This window comes from Scardinius erythrophthalmus, assembly GCF_964197995.2.
Source record: "Scardinius erythrophthalmus genome assembly, chromosome: 25".
Lineage (NCBI taxonomy): Eukaryota > Metazoa > Chordata > Actinopteri > Cypriniformes > Leuciscidae > Scardinius > Scardinius erythrophthalmus.
This window is the reverse complement of record NC_138245.1, coordinates 8,284,738-8,310,570: the sequence shown is the minus strand read 5'-3', so window position 1 is coordinate 8,310,570 and position 25,833 is coordinate 8,284,738. Positions and strand designations below refer to the sequence as shown.

General features: G+C 36.5%; 1 protein-coding gene across 1 annotated transcript; it reads left to right on the top strand.

The window, feature by feature from the left end:
• Window positions 1–4,709: 4,709 nt before the first annotated feature.
• Window positions 4,710–23,719, top strand: cdh27 (cadherin 27; the record flags this gene model as incomplete). The annotated part of the gene is made up of 16 exons (XM_081357046.1): window positions 4,710–4,733; window positions 6,061–6,177; window positions 8,019–8,168; window positions 8,261–8,409; window positions 9,859–10,018; window positions 11,070–11,201; window positions 11,370–11,552; window positions 12,252–12,547; window positions 12,984–13,126; window positions 13,328–13,555; window positions 14,458–14,679; window positions 14,913–15,034; window positions 15,165–15,260; window positions 15,741–15,827; window positions 15,945–16,141; window positions 23,515–23,719. 16 exons carry the CDS (start codon window positions 4,710–4,712, stop codon window positions 23,717–23,719), a joined length of 2,511 nt encoding a protein of 836 aa, XP_081213172.1.
• Window positions 23,720–25,833: the final 2,114 nt, after the last annotated feature.

Here is a 25,833-nt window from a genome sequence, read left to right as displayed (position 1 = left end):
ATTTGCACGAACTCAACAAAATTAGCCAGTTGAAGACTGGAAAAATGTTGCCTGGTCTGATGAGTCTCGATTTCTGTTGAGACATTCAGATGGTAGAGTCAGAATTTGGCGTAAACAGAATGAGAACATGGATCCATCATGACTTGTTACCACTGTGCAGGCTGGTGGTGGTGGTGTAATGGTGTGGGGGATGTTTTCTTGGCATACTTTAGGCCGCTTAGTGCCAACTGGGCATCGTTTAAATGCCACCGCCTATCTGAGCATTGTTTCTGACCATGTCCATCCCTTTATGACCGCCATGTACCCATCCTCTGATGGCTACTTCCAGCAGGATAATGCACCATGTCACAAAGCTCGAACCATTTCAAATTGGTTTCTTGAACATGACAATGAGTTCACTGTACTAAAATGGCCCCCACAGTCACCAGATCTCAACCCAATAGAGCATCTTTGGGATGTGGTGGAACGGGAGCTTCGTGCCCTGGATGTGCATCTCACAAATCTCCATCAACTGCAAGATGCTATCCTATCAATATGGGCCAACATTTCTAAAGAATGCTTTCAGCACCTTGTTGAATCAATGCCACGTAGAATTAAGGCAGTTCTGAAGGCGAAAGGGGGTCAAACACAGTATTAGTATGGTGTTCCTAATAATCCTTTAAGTGAGTGTATATATTATTACTTAAACAGTAGCAAAAGAATGGAAAAATACTATCAGGCTGTAATGATACTGTAGAGATGAGATTAGGTACCATTAAGAACCCAGCTGCGGGAGCTTTACTCAAAGAGTGCAGGACAACTGGGCAAACAGGATACAGTCTTTGGAATAGTTTGTAAATTTAACGTAGGCATATCCAGGAGATTCTCAAAAGTCAACTCAGTATTCATCCATAAAAGACGTCAAGGTAATTTCAGGAACCAGTGGGTGAAGACATAAACCAAAACTCAGGACAGGTAAGTATTCACTGGTAAGAATCAAATTTCTTCACAAGCAGGGATAACGAAAATCTCAAATGAGAAATGAAACTCTAACAGAAATGCATACTCAGTATATATAAACTCAGTCTCTTTTTTAGTAAAATCAAAAACTCAGTCTTATCTTCTGATACTTCAAGCACAGTTTTATGTTGTGTCGAGCCTTCTTAGTGTTTTAAAAATAGCGATTTTGATGCTACCCATGCACTCCCATTCAAAGGGCATTTTGACCTAAAATGAAAATACGGTCAATCTTAAAAGTGCCGTTTCCATTCTAATTGTGCTTTTACACTAAAGTTTGACTCAGGTAGATTAACAAAAAGAGCCTAGGTTCAATGTTGGCGCGAGTTACCCTTTTAATATTACCGTACTATTGGTTGTATTTTGTGAATAGAATATTACCAGAGAGTTGAGAAGGAGCAAGGATCTTTGATATATCACTGTACTGAAATCGTAGCCAGCTGACGTTAGCTAGGCTTTGTTTACTGCACAGGCCGGTGTTCACTCGGCTATGAATTAGGCTACTGAGTTGCTAAAACAGTCTTTGTCAAATAATACACTTGTTTGTTCACAGTTTGAACGTTCTTGTAGCCTGGGTTTCCCCATACTGCCTTGCTCGCCGCGCGATTTTATTCACGCTGCTAGGCAGTCTGGACACCATGGACCAAATTTTCCCCTGAAAAAGGGAACCAATCACAGAACGGGGAGGGAGCAGCAAGACGATGACGACACCGAAGCAGTTTGTTTATATTTATGGATCCAACATGGCATCAGACTCGACGTTACCTTCTACCCTCATGTTTATCTTGCACAAACGGTAATATTCGCTAAACGCCATCGTGTACAAATAAATCTTTGACCCATCGTCTTTTTCCTCGTCGAATTTCTGTCACTCTACATACGTCATCTGGTATAATTGAAGTGATTGGCTATGAGCTACATATAGGCGCATTTGATAGACATTCATAGCGCCCAATAAACGGTTCTCTGGGCATTCGTAAACCACGCCTCAAATACGAGAAAATTAACTCATGGTTCCCAGACCAAGTCTCAAATGAGACTTGGTCTGACGTTAGCCAGGCTAACGTTCTTGTTTCCATTTGTTTAATTTCAAGATTTGAGGTGAATTATCTATTGTTGCTTTTACAGCTACAAAGCTGGAGCTGTACAAAGTCACATTACACGCTTTTAACATTAAATAAAGCACATAAACAGTACCTGAGATGATCATTGCCACACTTTGTGTTTATTGTTCCAGCGTGACGTCGAAGAAAAATAGAAACCGTTTCTAAAATAGAATCGTCACGTGTTGCCACCGCGGCTGGATAGGACAAAAACTCTGATTTTACATGTAATATGTAAAATATACCTTTTATCGCGCATCGCGTGTAGGACACGGTGTTATGTTACGTTTTGAATAAAATATTTTCATTGTCTGATACACATATGCTTATCTTTATTCGTATTACTATTAACTAATTACCCAATAATGTTGGAGATCCTACACTGCCCTACAAAGCAAAAAGGCAGTAACTACGCAGAGTGCAGAACTGAGAAAAATGACTTTAAAGTTATCCTGTCATCCAGCCTAAGTAGTTGTAGGTAGATTATTGGACATGTGGCTGTTTTGTTACTTTATGTTAGCTTATTCTTTGTACATATCAATCCTCATATTTAATTTGATATTTTACCCCTATTTTGCAGTTACTGTATTCTTGCTTTGTATTACTTACTAAAATCGTGGCACCATACCAAGGAAAAAAACAGTAACTACAGATTCTCCAAAAACTATTTTGCCACAACTTGGGCTCTGGGTGTGTTAGATACACTGTATTTGAATTAATTGGAACCATTTGTTTTCCTGAACATGGATATACCAATCCCAAACTAATTTGACCATTTTAGGTAAATATTTTCCACCCGGAAGCTGTTCTGGTGCTGAAACGGCTGCTTAAAGTCGCACATTGCTAAGCTGTATCAAGGTCCAAATGGGGACCATTTATTTTAAAAAGGACCACATTATTATGTGTGAGTATTAGATTAATGTGTGTCTGGGGGTGTTTCTGTATCTGTAATGTAGTATCTGCTATACCTACAAATCACATTAATGTTAAAGCACTGCAAAACAACTTTTCTTTAGAGCAAAACAAAATCATTTTGCCTACGTGTTTCTAATTTGTGTGAAGTTAGAAGGGTGAAATCGCAAATGTTAAAACCGTCCCGTGAGTAGGCCTATGTCTCGATACCAAAATTCCAGTAGTCGGTACCGATACCATTCAAATTTTACGGTTCTCGGTACCAATTTCGGTACCACAGCAAAATCTGTTGAAATTTTTCTATTTTATTTAACTGTTTGGGAAAAAAATATATTTATGACGGTGATCATAAGTAAATAATACATAAGCATTGAAGGCTACATGCTGTTTAAACGTAAATATTGCTTATAAAAAAATCAAGTGAAAATTAAGCAACCTTCTATGCACACATTATTTTTAGTAGTAGTAGTAGTATTTTTAATACATGGAGACGTGGCTAAATCTAGTGTACAGTAGCCTAATATAATTATTTCTGTCAATTTCTTCAAGTTAAACCGAACTTTTATTTTGACGGGTTGCCGTGAAGACCTTTGAGTTTCTGTGTGTGTATGATATGACGATAGTTTTTCTCAAATTAAACGGTAAAATGCTCATGAAGTGACTCTCAGAGCGGCTCTGGATATGAATTTCATCATGCCATCATATCGTGAGGCAGCAGAGACTGAAAACAGCGCGAGCGTCACTCATGCTTGTGTGTGTGTGTGTGTGTGTGTGTGTGTGAGAGAGAGAGAGAGAGAGAGAGAGAGAGAGAGAGAGAGAGAGAGAGAGAGAGAGAGAGAGAGAGAGAGGTACCGTAAATACCGCGCGTCTGCGCCATTCATTCACAGAGACAAGCAGAACATGCAGGGTTAATGTTTAAATTGTCTTTTTGCGGTTTAATATATTATACACAGACACTATATCGTGGTATATGTCGGCTACGTCAATATGCACTAAGATAAACATAGAAGCAACTGCAGCTCCTATTACAGAAATGCTGGTATCGTCACATTTAAAAAAATTCAGTACCGAAGTACCGGTACTTTTGACAACACTACCCGTGAAGATGCCGCGAAATCAGCTGTGTGTGTTCACCATGGCAACAGTAACTTCACTGCGCAGCAACACGGTTATTTTTTTGTTAGGTAAAACATAACAAGAACACAGTAATGGATGTTACTGTACTCATGCTTTGTTTCACGAGGGCTTTTTGCAGTTACTGTACAAACGACTACCATTTTTCTCCAAAACGACACACATTTGAGATAAAATGTTTTGTCACATAACAAAGGATGCCTTGAATGTCATGAAAATGATAATAACTCATTTTTGACCAAAAATGCAGTTACTGCCTTTTTGCTTTGTAGGGCAGTACAGTTTTACCTTACAAATGCATAGGCCTATTACTCTGAGATTACAGAATATGACGGGTCAAATTCATAGTTACCGAAAAATGTGACCGTTCTTTATTTCTTCATAACTGACTGTAATGTTCAATAAAGTGACACATGTGATGTATGACCATCTCCCATTTATATTTTATTAAGCATATTGATCCGATATTGATAAATCTATTGGTAGCTAGAGTAGGGTCACGGAATCTGAAGGGTCAAATTCATACCGAAAAATGTGACCGCTCTTTATTTCACCATAACTGTGATGGCCCGATGCAGCCACACATCAGTGAGCGGTGATGTTGCGCACGCACATACATACAAACACCCATTACTCATATGTTCTTGTAATTTATCCTGCACATTCTTTAGTATTTCGTTTTATTCTCGAATGTTTGTGTTGGTATTTTCTTTCCTAATTGCTTGTTCTTTTTCCTAGATTTATTATTTGTGTTAAAAATATGCACTCAATTATAGTATAATTATTTAACTGGCCTTGGTATTGATTTTGTTGTTGTATTAGTGAAGTTGTTGTTTTTGTCTTCCCTTATGTGTAAATGTGTCCAGTGTCCCTGATGTTTAGCTTGTAGATCAGTTCAGTTTGTCTTTACATGTACTTACATGTATGTTTGAGTTTGGTTTGTTCTGTTGATCTCTTTTATAGGACATGATTATTTGGACATTGTTTTCTTTTGGAAACCTTTGTATATGATTTTTTGAATTCAGTAAAATATATATTTTTGGGAACATATTTCTACGGCCCTCATTCCTTGACTGCTTGGTCCCTCACAATAACTGAATGTAATGAAAGTGACTTAATTGATGTGTAACCATCTCCCCTTTCTATTTTATAAAGCATATTGATCAGATATTAATAAATAGGGTCACGGAATCTGACGGGTCAAATTCATAGAAGAATAGCCTTTTTGGGTGAATGTGGAGCAAGTTGGGGCCTGGTGACATCATTGTCTATAATTCAATGTCTAATATTTTAAAAACCGAAGCAGCAAAACAGCACAAACGAAGCACAAACAAACAAGACTATTTTTGTGTGGATTTGGAGCAGGTAGGGGCTGGTGACACCATCACCTGTTAAATGTCTATCTTAAAAACCGAAACAGCACAAACAAAACTTTAACTGGCACAAACCAACAATAACGAACAAGACTATTTTATTTGGAGCATGTGGGTGGCTGGGTGACCTCAGAATTGCCTATAAATATTCTTTTAATATATATATATATATATATATATATATATATATATATATATATATATATATATATATAAAAACAATTTATAGCTTAAACGAAGTAAAACATTGGGTGGGGGGGGCAACTTCACGCAGTGATTGACAAGAGTGGGACGGGGTGGAGACGTGATCGGCCATTTTACATATTGCATTGTCATTTTACATATTGCATTTCAAATTGAATTTTGCTACCCATATGCTTCCATATTTCACTGCATTTTACATTCTTATTTCCAAAATAAAGATTTTGTCTGTGATTTGATCATATGATCTGCTCTTGATCAATCCTGTTTTTTTCTGCTTCTAATGCATATAACTTGTTTAAAGCCATACTGTATATAACACACACTGTTTCTGTTTAAAGGGAATCATCTGTCTGTGTAGCACAGAGCCTCTCAGACGCCATAAAAGATCATGGATTATAGACTCCTTTGACATTGTGGAGGAACACCCGGGGCCTTTCCCTTATGAATTGGGGCAGGTAAGCATCAATGCTGGCAAATAATGTACTGCGGGTTTTAAATCATAAAATAATACAAAACATTTAGATTTGGGATGGTATAGCCTTTTGGTTGCAGTGTCCAGACAAACTGCTATTTTATTTTTTATTTTCATATGCTGAAGAAAAGTTTTCTTCAGTAAGAAAGTTATTTCTTAAGATTGATCTGAAGACAAAACTTAAACTCAAATTCTTGAAAAGAAATCATCGTAAATAAGTTATTGCATGTATTTTCTGTAAAGCTGCTTTGAAACGATATATACTGTGAAAAGGTCTATACAAATAAATGTGAATTGAATTGAATTATAGTTAGGTTTTAAATTGGTAAGATATTTTATGAATTTACTGGATTGTTTCAAAGTAATTGTTGTAGTTAATTATTACAACATAATTATTTAGCCTAATAGGGATGTGCACACACAAGTTATCCGAATTCTTGACACCAATGGTCGATAATATAAAATGATTGCTCATGATTATGTGTGACGTGACTTTTTGCTGAATTGGAAATTCAACAAACCAGCAAATGAGTCAAATTGGGACCCCATTTTTATTTTAGCCTAATTACGACAGGCTAATTTTCGGCAGCATGAAGCACATGTGAGAGCGGTCATACACAGGACAAGTTCACTCTAGCAGTGCGCACAAACTCACATAGCCGACAGGATGCATTCACACTAGAGAGAGAGAGAGAGCAAAAAAGACAGAGCGTTAATGAATGAACCATCTTGAATAAAATAGCACATTATTTAATAAAGCACATAAAAGAACTTAACCGGAAGTTATGTGACCTGTTTTACAGAATACGGAAGTTTGGTGCGCATAACCCCCATAGTCTGCATGTTTTTTTTTGAGTTGATCAGCGAGTCTTCAGCAAGGACCGCCATACAATCAAATACCACCAAAAGAAAAATTATTAAAGAATTTTTAAGGCAAAGTTTTATAGGTGGCATTGTACATTAATAGTGACATTGAATATTAAAGGAGAACTCGGCAACTCTAGCGAACTCTAGTCACTTCTTCGCTGATTTTCTCTTTTGTTGTCGCATGTTTTCCCCACGAGCTCCCCCTACAGCTGTGGGGGGGCGTATATGTCACAACACGGTCGTAAAAAACTCACTTGCGGCGGCCTCCTCCCCTTCTCTACCGCTGCTCATGTGTGTTTGTTTTGATCGGAGCAAGCCAACTGAATCGTGTGGAGCTATGTCTACCGAGGTGGGTAATCTGGTAATACATCATACATGCGTGTGTGTTTATGTTGAATTGCCGTAAAGCGATTCGTGTTTCGCGCTCGTTCTCGTTCTCACTTCTCACGAGACTTCCAATTTCTATTTTGTCGGGACGGTAGTGCCCAAGTTGCAAGGTTGGTTTTCCGCCTGGGAACGCTGGGGGGAGCGGGGAAAGTCACCAATATCACCAGAACAGGTAGTTTAACCATCCAAATGATTTCTAGACAGTTTTATTAAGTTAAAAAAGTTACCAAGTTCTCCTTTAATATCTAGCCTAATCAATGTTGTTGTGTATGATGTTGGGTAATTCACACTGAAAGATTACATGTATTGTTAAAAACGACATGAATTTATTTGAATTTTATTCTATTTTACTTTGCTACCTCAATTCAAATTTTACAAAATGAAGGAATAAAATTGGAAATAAATATTCAGGACATTTAGCCCCAAGTTGCTAAATTAAATAAAAATGAAAACTAAAATTCTTAATCGACAACTTAATTATGTTTAATTACATAATTCGTTTTCCTTTTGCCACAAACATAATGTTATAAAACTTGCCTTCCTGAGAAAATTCCTTTACTCAAATTCTAGATTAAACTGGACCGTACCTATATAGTGGAGTTCATGCTTAAAGGCAGAGGTGTGGATGAAGACCCAAAGGGTGTCCTGTCTATTGATTCGAAAACAGGAGTCCTTAAAGTCCACCGCAAAGTCGACTTTGAGCAGTACAGTGTTCTGATGGTAAGAGGAGTCAGATTTTTTTTTTTTTTTATCAGATGGGCATATGAAGGGCATACAGAAGTTTTAAAACTAATTTCATTACCATTTCAAAGCTGACCTTTCAAGCAAGAAATACGTCCAACTTGGCCATAGACACACAACTAGGCATGGAGGTCAACATACTGGACATCAATGACAACCCGCCGATATTCAAGAGGAAAGTTTATGATGTCACTATAAATGAAGCAGCAAAACAAGGTCAGTATCATTGCTTAACTGTAGCATTTTCATCAACTGTAATCATGAGTGTTTTAGGTTTGATTTACTGCACCTTAATTTGCAAATCCTAGATGGCTGTTTTTTCAAGTAAAAACATGTTTGGTCTTGTTGACTTTTACTTAATAGAGAAGTGTTAGAAAGTTTGATGTAAATTTCACACAATGATTATTGAAATATACTTATTTTACTCAATATTATTAGAATTGTTAAAAAAAGAAAATAAATTTATTACAATTTATTCATTTTCATATTTTAAGCCTGAATGTATAGATCTGAGACAAAAAGGTCAAAAAGGCATTTGAAATGTGAAAACTAGTATAGTGAATATAAAAATTTAATTGTAATTATACTAACCTTAGCCTACTCACATTATGGAAGAAACAAATACACATTGTATTTGCAAGGTCTTATAAATAAGTTCTTATTTATAAGCTCTTAAAAATATTTATCTTAAATCTTAAAAGATTTTAAAAGCAAACACTTTACAATAAGATATCATTTGTTAACTACATTATTAACATAAACTAACAATGAACTTTTCAACATTTACAAATACATTTTTAATGTCAAAAGTTAAATCTGTTAACTTTAGTCAATGCTCTGTGAACTACTGTAACATGAGCATGAACATTTTTATTAACTATAATTAACAAAGGTTAATAAATGCTGCAAAAATATATTTGTTAGCTCATGTTAGTTAATGCATTAAATAATGTTAACAAATGATTGTAAACCTTATTGTAAAGTATTACCGGAATAATTTTTTATTTACTCACATACATGTTGTTACAAACCCTTATAACTCTTTCTTCTGTGGAACACAGAATTTTAAATAAAATACTGGTTTCTCTTTTCTATACAATGTGGATTTAAACTGCAAAAAGAACTTCATGAAAGGATTATGAAGGTGGTCTATATGATGTGTTTGCTATATTTCAAATTTTTCATGACACACAGGGTTTGTGTGACAGTTTTAGTTGTTGTTCATCGAAAATCTTGACATCCGCCCTAAGAGAAGTAAGGGGGTCCAATTTGTGAACAAATGCTTCTTGTGAGTCACATATTTTCAATGAATCGCTTGATCCACATTTCTGCATAATACATTCTACTTCGGTTCTCAAGTTCCAATGACTAATTCAATGATCTAGTCACAACAGTTTACAGCTTAAAATTTTATATTTTTCACCGTAAACTTACATTTGTGAAACTTGCAGATGTTTATTTCACTGTATTCAAATCAAATGTGTTGCACCATTATCTACTGTTTGTAGAAGTTGAAGTTGTTTTGCATCATTTTTGAAGCGTAATCAGTCCATTTTAATTGTAATTGTTTGGATGAAACAAGTTGTAATAACATTTTCATTTTCAGGGAGATCTATTCCATAAACAAAGGAATGAAGTAATTTTCTTTATATTATCTGTTTGCAGGTAGTTTTGTTGTAGCTGTATTAGCAATTGATAAGGACGCACCGGGAACTCTGAATTCCACTGTTGATTACAAAATCATTTCCGTCACTCCAGCCACTAAAAATATGGAATTCTATATCCAAGACAGTGGTGCAATATCGTTTAAAGGATGCTTTGATTATGAGGTAAAAAGCACATACAAAGAAGGCATAATTTGCAAGTACTGGGATGATTACTTAATGCATATATTATTACTTTCTTGTTACTTGCACAGTGCATTCAGGCCATAACATGCTATGGCCTATGGCATATGCATGGCTGTAAAACTTGTGTGTCAGGCTAACATTGGAATATTGCTGTAACAAGACATGAGCCATCATGTTAGTACCTGACAAACCAACATGCATCACAGTCCAGTCACAGTGTTAAAGTAACATGTGAAAACATGTCTTTAAAATATCTTGACATTTACTAGGTGATTTAAAGTTAGCGTGTGAACTTTTTGAGTATGTATATGAGAGTATAGAGTGGTGCAGGTATGACGCCACTTTGTAGGCCAACCGGCAGTTAGCATCACATTGGTTCCCTCTACAAAAACCCAATAGGATTTTCCCATAAGATTTTGGATTATTGCCAAAAACAAGCTCTGTGATAAAAGTTTGATACATCAAGATCATTTTCACAGATGAATAACTTTAATACATTTTGAAGCCTAAAAGCAGTTGCCAGAAGTAAAAAGCTAAAGGTAGGCTATAAACGAACCATACCAAGGTCCTACAAATTCAACATCACCATCACTAAGCTTCCGACAACTCTTTCAGTTATTATCTAAAAACATTTGTCCAGAAAGTTTGAGTTAGAATAGTTTATAAGAGCACAATTATAAAAAAATAAACGTGCCTGTTCAGCATGATGACGTTTAATGTCCCCGACAGCCTCTGTAGTCCTATTAAGTCATTTGTTAGCAACCGCCTTTTTCAAGACATGTAACAGCTAAAAAAAATCATGAGTGGGGTTATAATGGTATATTTTATGTCACAGAATAAAGCGTGAAAGTGTCTTGGGTTTGTGTTCACCACAGACCTTATTTCAGACATTTAAGCATAAACCCATTTAAAAAAAAAAACATTGACTTCGGGACGATGGAACCCAAAGTGCTAAAATGCTAACTCACTTTTTGGCCTACAAAGTGATGTCATACCTGCACCACCCTACATAACCAGTTTTATTTTTCAGGTGGCTAATAAATACACTATAACAGTTGAAGCAAAGGACCGTGGAGAAGCTGTAAAGTTGTCAAGCACAGCGACAGTAATTATCAATCTTCTGGATGGCAACAACCATATACCAGTTATCACAGGGCAAACGGTTAGTGTTAATATGTCCAATATATAATATTTCAAATAATTGCATATGGTATTACAAATAGTACAATGGCAGGAAACACTGGACTCAAGTGACTTTAATTGTATGAGCCAAAGAAAATTGGGGATTTTTATTTGATTTATTCACTTTTTTATTTTCAAACTCATTCAGGGTCCAGGGAATGTAATGGAGGGGACAAAAGGTACCTCCCCTCTCAAAATACACACAACTGATACTGACACGCGTCTCACTGCTGCATGGAGGGTCAGATACTCCATACAAGGAGACAAAGGTGGTTACTTCTCCATTCACACTGATCCAGACACCAATGATGGAATCCTCACAGTGATTAAGGTATGTTTACACACTGTTAGTTATTCTGTAAATGTCATTCTAGTGTTCACGATCTCATCATCACAAAAACAAATTATTATTCAGGGATACTGAGTCATTTAGAGGTCATTAGTAGGGCAAGATGATCAACATTTGCAAGATTTGTGTCTCTGGAAAATTGTGATTATGACATTGCATTATGGTGAATATCAAAGGATTTTGTGTCTATTTGTTAATGAGGGATTTGTAAAACACATTACTGTTTTTAGATTTTTGAAGTAGACAATATTGTTTTAATTTTGAAGTATAAAGATAAAATGACAAATTACAAATTGGGGCAGAAGTGGCATGTTGTTACCAGTGTTTTTTTTTTTGTGTGTGTGTTTAGATCGTCGCTATTCATTAACCTATAGGCTAATTGAATGAAAATGTTTTCTTTGAATTCATATTTCATATTGTGTAAATATAAATGTATAAAATATAAATGTAAAATGATTTATCTTAATAACGCTATTCATTTTAGAGGTTTAGGGTTAAGCCTTAGTGTTGCTTTTGAGATGTATTTATTTAGAAATATTCATCAATCAAAATACTGCCAATTATTTTGTTGCAGTGTCGTCTTGACAAGTTTATTTCTTAGCACGCAGCAAGCACATACATACCTGCTATATTGATATTATGAACATTATTTATTTTTTTATTTTAATTCTCTGCATGCAGCCCCTAGACTTTGAAGAACAAACAGAACATAAACTCACCATCTCTGTAGAGAATGAAGAGCCTTATTTCTCTTGTGAGGTGAAGGCTAAACCTACAGATGGCCTTTGGACTGTCATCACAAATCCATCAAAACCATCCTCTATTAATATTACCATAACAGTGGAAGATACAAATGACCCTCCATACTTCCCAGACCCAAAAAGGAAAATAGTTATGGAAGAAAATGGTGTTATTGGAGCTTTTGTGGACAGAGTGACAGCAGTCGATCCTGACACCGGACGTCCTCACAAACTAGAGTATGTTTCTCATGTGTTCAATTTCATCAGAATCATTTAACTCCATCTGGACTCTAAAGCCACAGTTAATAATGTGTGGGTGGTGTTGCAGTCTATTACAAAGTATCAAACCATATGGTATTTATTTAAAAGAAAAATAGTACAAAGAAGTTTGTTAGGTTTGAAATAAAACAATAGATATTGGTATTAATGTAATGAACTACATCTGTTTGAAATTTTAGTGTCTGAAATCAGTTCCTCTCTTAAAAATCACCTTGACACCAGTTGCTTATAAGTCATTAAAACTAAAAATTCTGTTCATTATTTTCTATCTAATATAATGACAAATATACGTTTCGACTGTGACTTAACTGTCTAAAAGTGTCCAAAAACCTTTTGATGCCACTCTGGGGGATCCAGATATATGCTTGTTAAAATGATTGTTTCCTCCCATCAGGTATTCTATTGAACAAGATCCTGCAGGTTGGTTCAGAGTAGACAAAAAAAACGGGGAAATCTTTGTAAAAGAGACATTGGACAGAGAGTCAAGTCATGTGACCAACGGGACTTATACAGTCACTGTTCTTGTGACAGAGATGGGTAATACAATATGGTTGTTTTGTATTTGGCTTGCAAAAAAACTGTGAAAACCTACATCCATCTATTTTCCACACCGCCTGTCTTATTTACATTGGCCGAATGCACAGACAACACCTTCATAGTTTACTAAAACTGTTATCCACTCTATATAAGTATTATTTATTTATTTTTCTCTTTCGAATTACTGATTTTCCACACCAGATGACCATCCTCAAATGACAAGCACTGCAACAATTCAGATCTACATCGAAGACAAGAACGATAATATCCCCTTGTTAAAGGAGAACATGGTTTCTGTCTGTCAGTCTGATGAAGTGTCAAGTACAGAGATCACAGCCTATGACCCTGATGGAGATCCGTACAGCGGACCATTCAATTTTGAAGTAATGGGAGATCATAAGGGTGAATGGAGCTTTGACCCCAGCCATGGTAAGTGAAATCTTTCCATTTCCACTGTCAACTCACTAGGTGATGATTATTATCATTTATTACATGGCTTGGTTGAATTCTAATATAGAATGCGGTCTGTTATTTCTTGTTATACCATGGTCTGGGTGAATACTCGATTCTGATTGGCTGCAGGGTGTCCGTTAAAAAGTGATAATGGACACCTAGGAAAGGCGTCCCGTCAATTTGCCTGATGACAGTTCTAAATGATTGCGCTGGCTCAAACTCACTGATCAACTGCTGCGGTCGGGTCGCTGTGGCCACGTTGCTTGGCAACGCCTGTATACGGGAGATATTAAATAGTGGGCTCGACTTAATAAATAAAAACCCTCACGATTTTTACTCTAAAACACATTAAAGTATTATTAATTGATTAAATATTTCTTTCTTTCGTAAGTAACCATGGTATAAGCAGGTTAATGCCCTTCGAGGTGTCCATTATCAGGTTTTAATGGACTTCGGCGGAGGCAACCGAGGTTCACTACCTCGCCGTCGTCCATTAAAACCTGGTAATGGACACCTCGTCGGGCATTAACCCTTACATAACAGACGGCAGCTAAGTATAACAACCGTTGCCATGAAAAACAGAGCGTTGCTATGGACACAGGATTCTAACCGTAGAGACGGAATGGACTATTTTCTTTAGCGGAAGCAATACAATCGTTTTTAAATCAATAAACCCCTTTTTAAATCAATATTTTGTCATAATTATTGATTTATTTGGTAGGTAGCCATGTAATAAACGGGATAATGTAGAGCGAGACGGTTGTTATAACGAATACAACCCCTTCAGGCTGATTCAATCATTTGGTTAGTCTTTTACTAAGCTCTGATGCAAAACCCTTAGCCATCACCTTTCGTCTTTTGTTTACTTTGTCTTTTAGGTATCACAGTGCATTTGGTGAAGGATAAAAGCGTTCATGCCAGTCTGTACATACTGATTGTGAAAATCTCTGATAAGCAGGGCAAGTTTGTCCTTCAGAATCTCTCTGTTGCTGCATGTGATTGTGCTGTCTCACCAAACTGTCTGCTGCAGCGCAGTACACAGCAAAAAGTAGGAAGTGGTGTGATGGGAATTACCATCTTTGCCGCACTGATGATTTTGGGTAAGTACTGGATTCTGTTAAATTCCCCATAAAAGTGATGAATAAACAATTCTTATCCCGTGTTGTCCTATTATTATTGGGGCAGGACATATTGAAAACCTTTTTAACAGCCTTTTAGCCTCTGGCACAACGAGGATTTGGTAGTACTTGTGGGAGTGCACTAAGATTTCTAATATTTGATGTTGTTTGTAAGAAAGTTAAATCTTGAATCTAAAAGCCATTTTTCCTATTAGCATGCCTGTTGCTGTCCCTCACTTGCTCATGTGGGACTGTGAAGTCCCCAGTCGAGGTAGACAATGTCTTTGAAGATGCCCTTCTGCCTTCTAACATTGAGAAACCTGGCAGTGATTGTATGGTAATATCTGACATTAAGATTTCTTATGAAAAGCTAAATTAAGCTTTCCTTTTTTGATTTGGATTTTGGTTTCAAGTCAATTGTTTAAATATAACAAATGACTGTTCATCTATTATTTACATTCATAAAGGTCCCGACTATTCTACTGAAGAAACCATCTGTTAGTCAGTCAAAGGAAGCAACTCTTGTCAATAATGGGGTTCAACAGACATCTGACATTCAGCGGGTATACACATTTCTATTTGTTGCATAATAAGGTCTTGGAAATACTAAGTTCATATGGCCACTGTCCTTCTTTACACTACATAGAATTATTTTTTTATTTCTTGGCCACAGAAATCTAGCAACGTTATAGCCACTCGAAGTCTCCCAGTTCAAGTGGATGAGTGTTGGTCTAGAGACAGATCACAGTATTATATTGAGGTAATACAGCAGTGTTCGTTTATGAAATTGTCATTGTCAAAAAATGTGGAAAAAAAATTTGTCAAAATGTTTTACATCCTTTCAAAAGTAAAAGTGGAAGTTCAATATTTACTGTATTGTGTGTTCTGTACCAATGAAACAGATGTGGAAACAAATACAGAGTGAAAACCGCTACCAGGTAAATCTTAATCATTGTAACACATCTAAACTTGTTATTGTTCAGTAAAATGGTTCTCTTGTGAAATCTTAAAGTAATATACAGGGCTTTCCTTACACCCCTTAGGGTTCAACATTTATCAGGAGGAGCTCACATAGAAGGCAGAGTGCCTATTTCATCAGGCGATCGACTCTTCAAAGCTTGCTTTCTCAGGTACTGTAAGTTCCAAAGTAGCCGATTCAGCTTCAGTATTCCACAGACAAGGAACAGATAAATTCAACACTGATTCATTCATTCATTCATTGAACAAATTTATTTCTCAACTTTCAGAGGCTGCATACAATACAGTCCCTAGAAAATGAGTTGCTTGATTACGAGCCTCAGATTTACGCCTTTGAGGACAACTCTGAGAACGTTGCAGACCTTGACCCCATAGACCTGCCCATTAATGAGTTTGATCCTGAGCAGTTCTCTGATCTTGGACCAGCATTTAAACATCTGGCTTCTATCTGTAACCCAGGAATGAGGTCAAAAACAGTGATGAAGAATGGGACTAGATAGTCTACAGATCAGGGGCTGGATTCACAAAACATTCTTTAAGAATACAATTATCTGTAATTGCTATTTTCTTGTTATTTTCTTTTCTGAAGTAAAAAAAGGTAAGAATATTTTGAATTCCCAATCTTTCTTCTTGAGATTCTTAAGACAAAACTTTAAATACTTAATAATCTTCTATAAAAGCATTGTAAATAACTTCTTAAAGTGATAGTTCACCCAAAAACGAAAATGTTGTGTTCATTTATTCACCTGGATGTGGTTCCAAACCTGTATGACTTTCTTTTATCTGTTGAACAGCAAAGAAAATATTTTGAAAAATGTTGGTAACCAGACAGTTTATGGTAGGCCTACCTGTTGACTTCCATAGTAGGAAAAAATACTGTGGAAGTCAATTACTCCCGTCAACTGTGTGGATACCAACATTCAATAAAATATCTTCTTTTCTAAATGAACACACAATTTAAATTTTTGGGGGAACTATCCATTTAAAGTAAGAATAACCTCCAGCTTGTCTTAAATCCCCAAAGGCAATATGTATTATGAATGTATTGGGTTGTTTCAAATTAACTGTTGTAATTAAGCATTAAAACATAACACAAGAGAAATATAATACATATTACCAGGGATGTGTACGAGTTCTCTGAAGTGACACCAATAATCGTTAATATGAACAATGAACAATGATCAATCATGATTACAGAAAAACCACATGAATTTCACGTGGACATGCCGCCACGTTTCAATGTGATCACATGAATTTCACATGGGAATTGTTCCAAAACCACGTTTCACATATGCAAAGTATGAGTTTCACATGTGTTCAAAATGTGTTTTTTGGCATGTGAAATTTGTCACAATTCAGTAACAACAACGTTTCAAAAATTAGTCAAATAATGTTATTCATTTTAACCATTTTCGACAGCATTCAGCATACATTAGAGCGGTCATACACAGGACGCAATCACAACGCTAGACACACACACAGATAGGCTACAGGGTGCATAGAGATCGCAAAAAGGTCAAATCATGAATGCAAAAGACCAATCCATCTTGAGACAGGCTCTTTAAAAAAATAACTATTTAAAATACACATCGCATTAAAAATGTGACATTGAGTGCTTATCGAGTTGTTGTGCACCTTATTATGATTATTACAATAATCTGCAAGAACAGCAAAAACCTTGGCCTTTGATTTTCATCAAGTTGATCAGCAAGTCTTCAACAAGAACCGCCATTCAATATGATAACACCAAAGTCTGTCATTTTCTTCTTACGAAAAAGATGTTCTTAAAGGGTTAATTCACCCAAAAATGAAAATTCTGTCAGTAATTACTCACCCTCATGTTGTTCCAACCCTGTAAGACTTTCGTTCATCTTCAGAACACAAATTAAGATATTTTTGAGGAAATCTGAGAGCTGTCTGACTCATAGGCTTCTAGGCAATTTTATTCTGCCGGTCCAGAAAAGTTAGTAAAAACATTGTTAATAAAATAGTCCAAGTGACTACAGTGGCTCAACCTTAAGTTTATCAAGTGATAGAATGCTTTTAGAGCGCAAAAAAACAAATAAAAATAACGACTTTATTCAACTATTAATTTTCTTCTGAGTTCACAAGAGCGCCACGACGCATGCGCGAGAAATGAGTAGATGGTTCTCGATGTAGTGTTTAAAATGGTTCTAAAGTGTGCATTTCCTGGATGTCTGAATCGTGAGAAACCAACGAGAAAACGTAAAAGTGCCTTGCCAGTGCTGCAAAATGAATGGCTTAATTACCTTTCACACTTTCCCATCAAATGATCGTGAGCGTCTTCTTCTCAGTTCTCATGCATGCGTCGTGGCGCTCTCGTGAACTCACAAATAATGTATATTTTCTTAAACATTAACCTTTTCAGAAAATTTTTGACAACTTCTTAAGATCTTTTTAAGCAGTGCCCTGAGGAATATTCTTATGAACTTCATGGAATTTATCCTGAAGTTGGCATAAAATGGAAGTTTTGATAGTCCTTCATTCCCTATTGTGACATATCCAGGTTAAACATCTTCTAGATTCTCAAACAAGATCAAATGTAGGGTGGGACTTGATTGGATTGATTGGATCTTTGTTGTTGCTATTGCTGTGATCTCATGTGAGTGACATGTTGTCATGTGCTCGTGCCAGTAAACATGTCATAGAGAAGAAATGTCGTTGCAAGTTTTTTTGATGAAAGATTACGAGGGAACTTGAATATTTAAAAAAAAAAGGTTGATGTGCATGGATAATAATTTATAATAAATAGCGGAATATAAGAAAATAGTGGAAAATAAGAATTGTCTATTTTGATTTCATGGTGACTTTTAAAAATGTCTAAAGTTCTTTCTTAAGAAGATTTGCGTGAATCCAGCCTCAGGAAGTTTACATTCTTATACAAGACTGGTTATTTTAAACAGAAGGGCAACTTGTTTCAAAAGGAACAAAAATAATTAAATAGATGGGGTCCCTCATAGGTAAACTGGACAATTTGATTGGGATTTGTATTATTATTATTATTATTATTATTTTCCACAATGGATTTTTTTATGCCTGAAATAGTATATAATATTCTGCAAGCATTCAGGCACTTGCCTAGGGTTTTCCATTTTATAAAAGAATGCTGAGTCCATATTTTCCTAGCTGTGTTTTGTAAGATGATTGGATATCTTAACTATTTAAATGTCTTTTTTTATATGTACACATCAAAAAGTGGAAAGACAAAAAATCTACAAAAATATATAAGAAATCATGAAATTGTCAAAAACAGTGACTTACCTGTGACATTGTATTGTTGCCTTTGACCAATGGTGCCTTCACGTGCTATGGTAATTATGGTAAATACCAAAAGCCGACCTGGAAAATGCACATGAACACCCCCTCATGTGGTATTTTCCACTGGGCAACTCGTAGAATATGAACTGGAAATGGGGATTCAGATTCTTTGTTAACAATGAAAAGGGTAGATGACCTGAACTTAAAGTTATATGGGAATGTAGGGGGAACAATATGGGTGTTCTGTTTTTAAGTAAACTTTTTTTTAACATGGGCCACATGGGTGTAGACAGAAATTACATTACAGTTTTTTCCAATTGCTAACACACTAAAATGACATGCACAGCACAATTATTTAAACTGACATACAGAGAGCAAAAACTCTTCTCAAGTCTCCAAAAGCCTAAACACATTTTCTGCTTTACACACATTTTGCAATTCGAAATGGTACTTTTTAAATGCACTGAACACAGTTATCTGCATAAGACACAACAATCTGACATAAAGTCACATGTTTGCCATTTCAAGACAGTGCCATTCAAAATGACACTACATGAGCTAATTGGCCAATACATGTGCCACCTGGCCAAACACCTCAATGGTTAATTGTTAACACTTCAATCTTTTTCAGTTTACAGTTTTTGTGAGCATATGTTTGTTCAGTCCAATGTAAATATATCTGCTGTGCATATGTTGCACTGACTTGTTTGGTGAAAAATAAAAAAATAAATGTTTCAACAGCATGTGTGTGTGTATCTGCAAATATTTCTGTGCATGTTGTGAACACTCTGAAAAATGTATATGTTACCGGCAAAGTGTGAAATCCCGGTATTGTATAGAATGCCTAGGCAAAGTATAGAATGCCTGATGGTTTTTGGCAAAAATACATTACTTAATTCTATACATTACCTAGTCAAGTCAAGTCAAGTATATTTGTATAGCGCTTTTCACAATACAGATTGTATCAAAGCAGCTTCACAGTATTAAATTAAAATAATACAACAAGGTTTGTTTCTAGTGGAATTTATTGATTGATAAAATTAAATTAAATATCCCCAAAATATTCCCAACTGAGCAAGCCAAAGGCAACAGTGGCAAGGAACCGTAAAAACTCCATCAAGTGACTTAATGGTGACCTGAAACTCCATCAGGTGACCTAATGGAGAAAAAAAAACCTTGGGAGAACCGAGGCTCAGTTGGGGGCCAGTTCTCCTCTGGCGTTTATGAACTAGAGGCCGGATTGTAGTATGAACTGTAAGATTAAAAATATTATAATATGAATGCCTGGCTGAAGAGAAGATGCGTCTTTAATCTAGTTTTAAACTGGGAGAGCGAGTCTGAGCAACGAACAGTATCAGGAAGACTATTCCAGAGTTTTGGAGCTAAATGTGAAAATGCTCTCCCTCCTTTGGTGGATCTGGATATCCAAGATATGACCAAAAGCCTCGAATTAAGTGATCTTAAAGAGCGCGATGGATTATAGGGCGATAGAAGATCTGTTAAATAGACTGGAGCTAAGTCGTTTAGGGCTTTATAAGTCAGTAGCAATACCTTGTAATTAATACGGAACTTTATAGGTAACCAATGTAGTGATGATAAAATTGGTGTTATATGATCATATTTTCTTGATCTAGTAAGAACTCTAGCGGCTGCATTTTGGACTAACTGTAGCTTGTTTATTGAGGATGCAGGACAACCAGCAAATAAAGCATTACAGTAATCTAGTCTCGAGGTCATGAATGCATGAACTAACTTTTCTGCATCAGAAACTGATTGCATATTACGTAGCTTAGCAATGTTTCTAAGGTGGAAAAAGGATGTTTTGTAACATATGAAATATGATTTTCAAAAGACAGGTTGCAATCTAGTATAACACCCAGGTCTTTTACTGTAGAGGATAAAGTAACAGGACATCCTACTATGTTAAAGTTGTATTGTGAGAGGTTTTGTGGGCGGTTTTTTGAACCGATAAGTAGTACCTCTGTCTTGTCTGGATTTAATAAAAGAAAATTACGCGTAATCCAATCTTTTATATCTTTAACACACTCTGTCAATTTGGATAATTTAGCGTTTTCATCCGGCCGTGATGAAATATATATTTGAGTGTCATCAGCATAACAATGGAAACTAATTCCATGTTTCCTTAGAATATTTCCAAGTGGCATCATATATATTGAGAATAATAGAGGGCCCAACACAGATCCCTGCGGCACTCCATAGTTTACTGAAGTTATGATCGATTTTTCTCCATTTAAATAGACAAAATGGTAGCGGTCAGATAGGTATGATTTGAACCAGCTTAATGCTTGTCCTTGAACACCAGTATAATTTTGTAGTTGATATAAGAGTATTGTGTGATCTATAGTATCGAACGCAGCACTAAGATCAAGTAAAACTAGTATTGAGATACAGCTTTGGTCAGAAGCTTAAAGTAAATCATTTGTGATTTTAATGAGCGCAGTTTCAGTGCTATGGTGCGGCCTGAATCCAGACTGAAACTTTTCATAGATGTCATTTTCTTGCAAGAAAGAGCCCAGTTGAGCGGACACCACTTTTTCTAATATTTTAGACATAAATGGAAGATTTGAAATGGGTCTATAATTTGCTAGGTTATTATGATCTAATTGTGGTTTCTTAATGAGTGGTTTTATAACTGCCAATTTAAATGTTCTTGGAACATGTCCTAAAGATAAAGACGAGTTAATAATATGGAGGAGAGGCTCTTCCACTATAGGTAACACTTCTTTCAGTAGTTTAGTTGGTATAGGATCTAATAAACATGTTGTTGTTTTAGATGAAGTGATAAGTTTATTTAACTCTTTTTGTTCTATAGTTGTAAAGCACTGTAATTGTTCTTGCGGGGTGATAATTGAGGCTGAATTATAAGGCACGATTGAAGATCGAACGTTTACAACTGTGGTTCTGATGCTTTCTATTTTCTCAGTGAAGAAGTTCATGAAATCATTACTACTAAACTGTAACGGGATATTTTGTTCAGGTGACATCTGTTTATTTGTTAATCTAGCCACGGTGTTAAATAAAACCCTGGATTATTTTGGTTATTTTCTATTAGTTTGCAGAGGTGCTCAGCCCTGGCCGCTTTTAGGGCCTTTTTATAACGTGACATACTGTCTTTCAACGTGATTCTAAAGACCTCTAAATTAGTTTGTTTCCATTTACGCTCTAAATTACGGGTTTCTCTCTGTAGAACATGCGTAGTATTGTTATAACATGGTGCTTTAATTTTCTCTCTGACCTTTTTTAATTTAATGGGTGCAACAATATCCAATGTCCTAGAGAGAATGGTGCTCATAGTGCTAGTTAGTTCCTCTGTTTGTTTGGGTTCAGGCAGCAGCTGAGACAGATCAGATAAGCAATTTGAGAAATTATCTATGGTGGATGGAAAGATTGTTCTGCCTGGTCGATAACGCGGTGCCGCATGACATATTACAGCAGTACGTAATATGCAAGTTACCATGTAATGGTCAGTGACATCATCACTTTGTGGAATGATATCTATATCGGTTGGATCGGTTCCATATGATATAATTAAATCAAGTGTATGATTTAGACGATGAGTTGGTCCGGTGACGTTTTGCTTGACCCCAAAGGAATTTAATAAATCTGTAAACGCAGCCCCTGACGCATCATTTGAATTATCTACGTGTATGTTAAAATCTCCAACAATTAATGCTTTATCGACGTTGACCAATAGATCTGAGAGAAAATCGGCAAACTCTTTTAGGAAATCAGTGTAAGGCCCTGGCGGTCTATATACGGTAGCCAAAGCTAGAGATAATAGGGATTTTTTTCTTACATCTGAGAGCGTAACATTTAGTACAAGTACTTCAAACGAATTAAACTTGTCACCTGTTTTCTGGGTAACATTAAGAATATCTCTATAGATTGTTGCAACACCGCCGCCACGACCAATCAGACGGGGCTCATGCTTATAACAGTATCCTGATGGAGTAGACTCATTTAGACCGAAATAATCATTTGGTTTAAGCCAGGTTTCAGAAAGGCAAAGTACATCGATGCTATTATCTGTGAGCATTTTATTTACAATAACTGCCTTAGGTGTGAGTGATCTAATGTTTAGAAGACCTAGCTTTAGAAATTGTTTTTGTTCACTTATAGCAATATTTTCTGTTTTAATAACAATTAGATTTTTTCTAGATCCTGCAGTAGATTTATTATTTGATCTCACTAAACGAGGAATAGACACAGTTTCTATGCAATGTTCTACACTAATATTTATATCAGTTAAGTTGGTGCAGCAGAGACTGTAATTTGGACTTTTGGTTACTAGTCAAACAGTATTTAACATCTTGGAGATGTTATCAGACAGAAGATCTGCTCCGATTGTACTTGGGTGTAAGCCATCAGCGCGGAAGAGCCTAGGACGCTCCCAAAACAGATTCCAATTATTTACAAAGAGCAGTTTCTGCTCATTGCACCATGACATTAACCATTCATTTAGCGCGAATAATCTACTGAACTTTTCATGCCCTTGTCGGTACGTGGGAAGCAGTCCAGACATAATGATCGTTATTTCAGGCGATGTGCTGCGTACCGTCTCGATCAGGCTCCTGAAGTCTTTCTTCAGAACCTCCGTCTGCCGCAGCCTGATATCGTTCACTCCCGCGTGCAACACGACAGCTCCGACACACTCGTCACCGTTCAAGATCTCGGGTACCCGCACAGCGATATTGAAAATACGAGCACCAGGAAAGCAGTGACTGCGCACCTTACTTTTACCTAATGCAGCGTGGGCGTGCCGGACGATGGAATCGCCGGTGATGACAGCATCGCGTTCCGTTTCGCGAAGAGGGGAGAAGCGGTTCTGGGTGGAGATCTCAAAAACCGGGAGGGGCAGAGAGATTCTTGCTCTGGTCCTGGCTTGCGTGCGTCTTCCGCTGCGGAACCACCCAGGCTTCGTGGTGGTGTGTCGGAGCCGGAGTGAACGAAACCATGGCTGATCGTGACCTGAGCACTTGGGACCAATGCTGAGAAACGCACGGAGTAGACGAGGTCGGGGTCAGCGAATTAATGTTAGTCACTGATTTGTGTGCATCGGCGCGTGATGTTTCAAGAGTTAAACACCGGTCTCTAATCGATGCAACGGCGCGTAGCTGTTTCAAGAGCTAAACGCCGGTCTCTCAGCTCGGCTTGTTTCTCTAAAAGGTTGCGGATCTGCTTCTCTACAGCTTCCAGCTCAGACAGCACCGCGTGCAGCTCGAATGTGTCCTTACCTGCACCAAAAGGTAGACAACATACATCTGATATATTTGCCATTTTAACAGATGGACAGTAAGTTAACAACGACGCTACCAGTGATGCTATCAATATTAATACTAATTTATGACTGAAGTCTTGGATATAATCTGTCTTTTTAGTGGTACGGGTGTAATGTAGACACACGATAGGCGAGAAAATGTTTGTTTGTAAGTGAGTATAAAGAAGACGCGCTCAGCCGTGACCCACAGGTGAAAACCGGTGTTGGGTCACAAATCGGCTTGAGACGCGTCTGCTTAACAGTCCACGTTGTAACTATGAGGTTTGAGCAGCAGTGCTTCTCAGTGAGGAAAAGTAGAAAATGACCGTTGTAAGTGAGTTTAAAGAGAAAAAAATCACGGATTATGAATCAAATCGATAGAGCTCCAAACACAAACAACGCGTTCAGATGCGACGCATGCGCAGATCAACCTATGCATTCTATAGAATGCCGAATTACACACTTTGCCAGTAACATATACAATTTGAACTATTTTAGTATTATTGAAAAGCACACTAAAGATGAGACTGCTTTTCATTATGCCCAACAGTGTGTAGTTGGTTAGACAAAAATCTGGTAATATGAATGAACTGTGTGCCATTTCGTGCAAAAGTTTTGATTTTGATAATGCTATATGTAGTTTTGGTTGCAGTAGCCTACTTCATTTTGCAGAATGCAGTTTGGGTGTGTGGTTTTGTGAATTGTTTTAAGTATTTTGATAAAACCAGCCTAGTTTGTAAAACTGTGTGTTAGCAATTGGAAAAAAACTGTAAAACAGTATATGCGGTCCCTTGTGAAAAATAAGTTTATTCAAGTGTTTTATATTAGTATGCTTCTTTTAAACTAAAAATAAAAAAGTATACTTTCAGTCTACATTTTATATACTTCTAAGAAATATACTTTATGTACTTTTCAGAAATATACTTAAAGTCCACATGAAATCAAAATTGACCATATTTACTTTGTTTGCCTAAATTGACCGTTTTGTGGTGAACAATTCATCCATGCAAGTCAATCCACACAAAAAAAAAATTTTTGGCTTCGTAATCTTTAATCAAAATCTGAAAATGCCCCTCCCCTCTGCTTTGGAGGACCTTCCCTGATGACGTATGTTTGACGGCTTGGTTTGGGAAACGCTTAACCACTCCCCTCAAACCGTTAGTCTGTTATGAGCAGAGATGGAGAGGAGGAGCGCTAGTAAAACCCTGCCCTCTGTTCAATATTCTGTTTCACTGGGAAATACGTCACAACACTGGAGAAAAGTCATTTGCAACTTCCGGTTTACGCGGACTTTAAAATTACACTTAAGTGTACTTGACTTGTACTGAGAAAAGTCCAAGTATATTTGGCCTGTACTTGTACTCAATCTTTTGATTAAGACTTAAAAGTATAATTAAGTATTCAAAGTATACTTGGCTTGTAATTGTGCTAACTCTTTTGATTGAGTAGCTATTAAATATACTTCTTTTACATTGTTTTTCACATACAGTCGTATGAAACTTACATTGTTTGAAAATATTGATTAGAATATTGATATAAAACAGATGTTTTAATTCTGCGTATCTGAATTTTTGTGTAAGCTAGTCCACTGGTAGTGTACA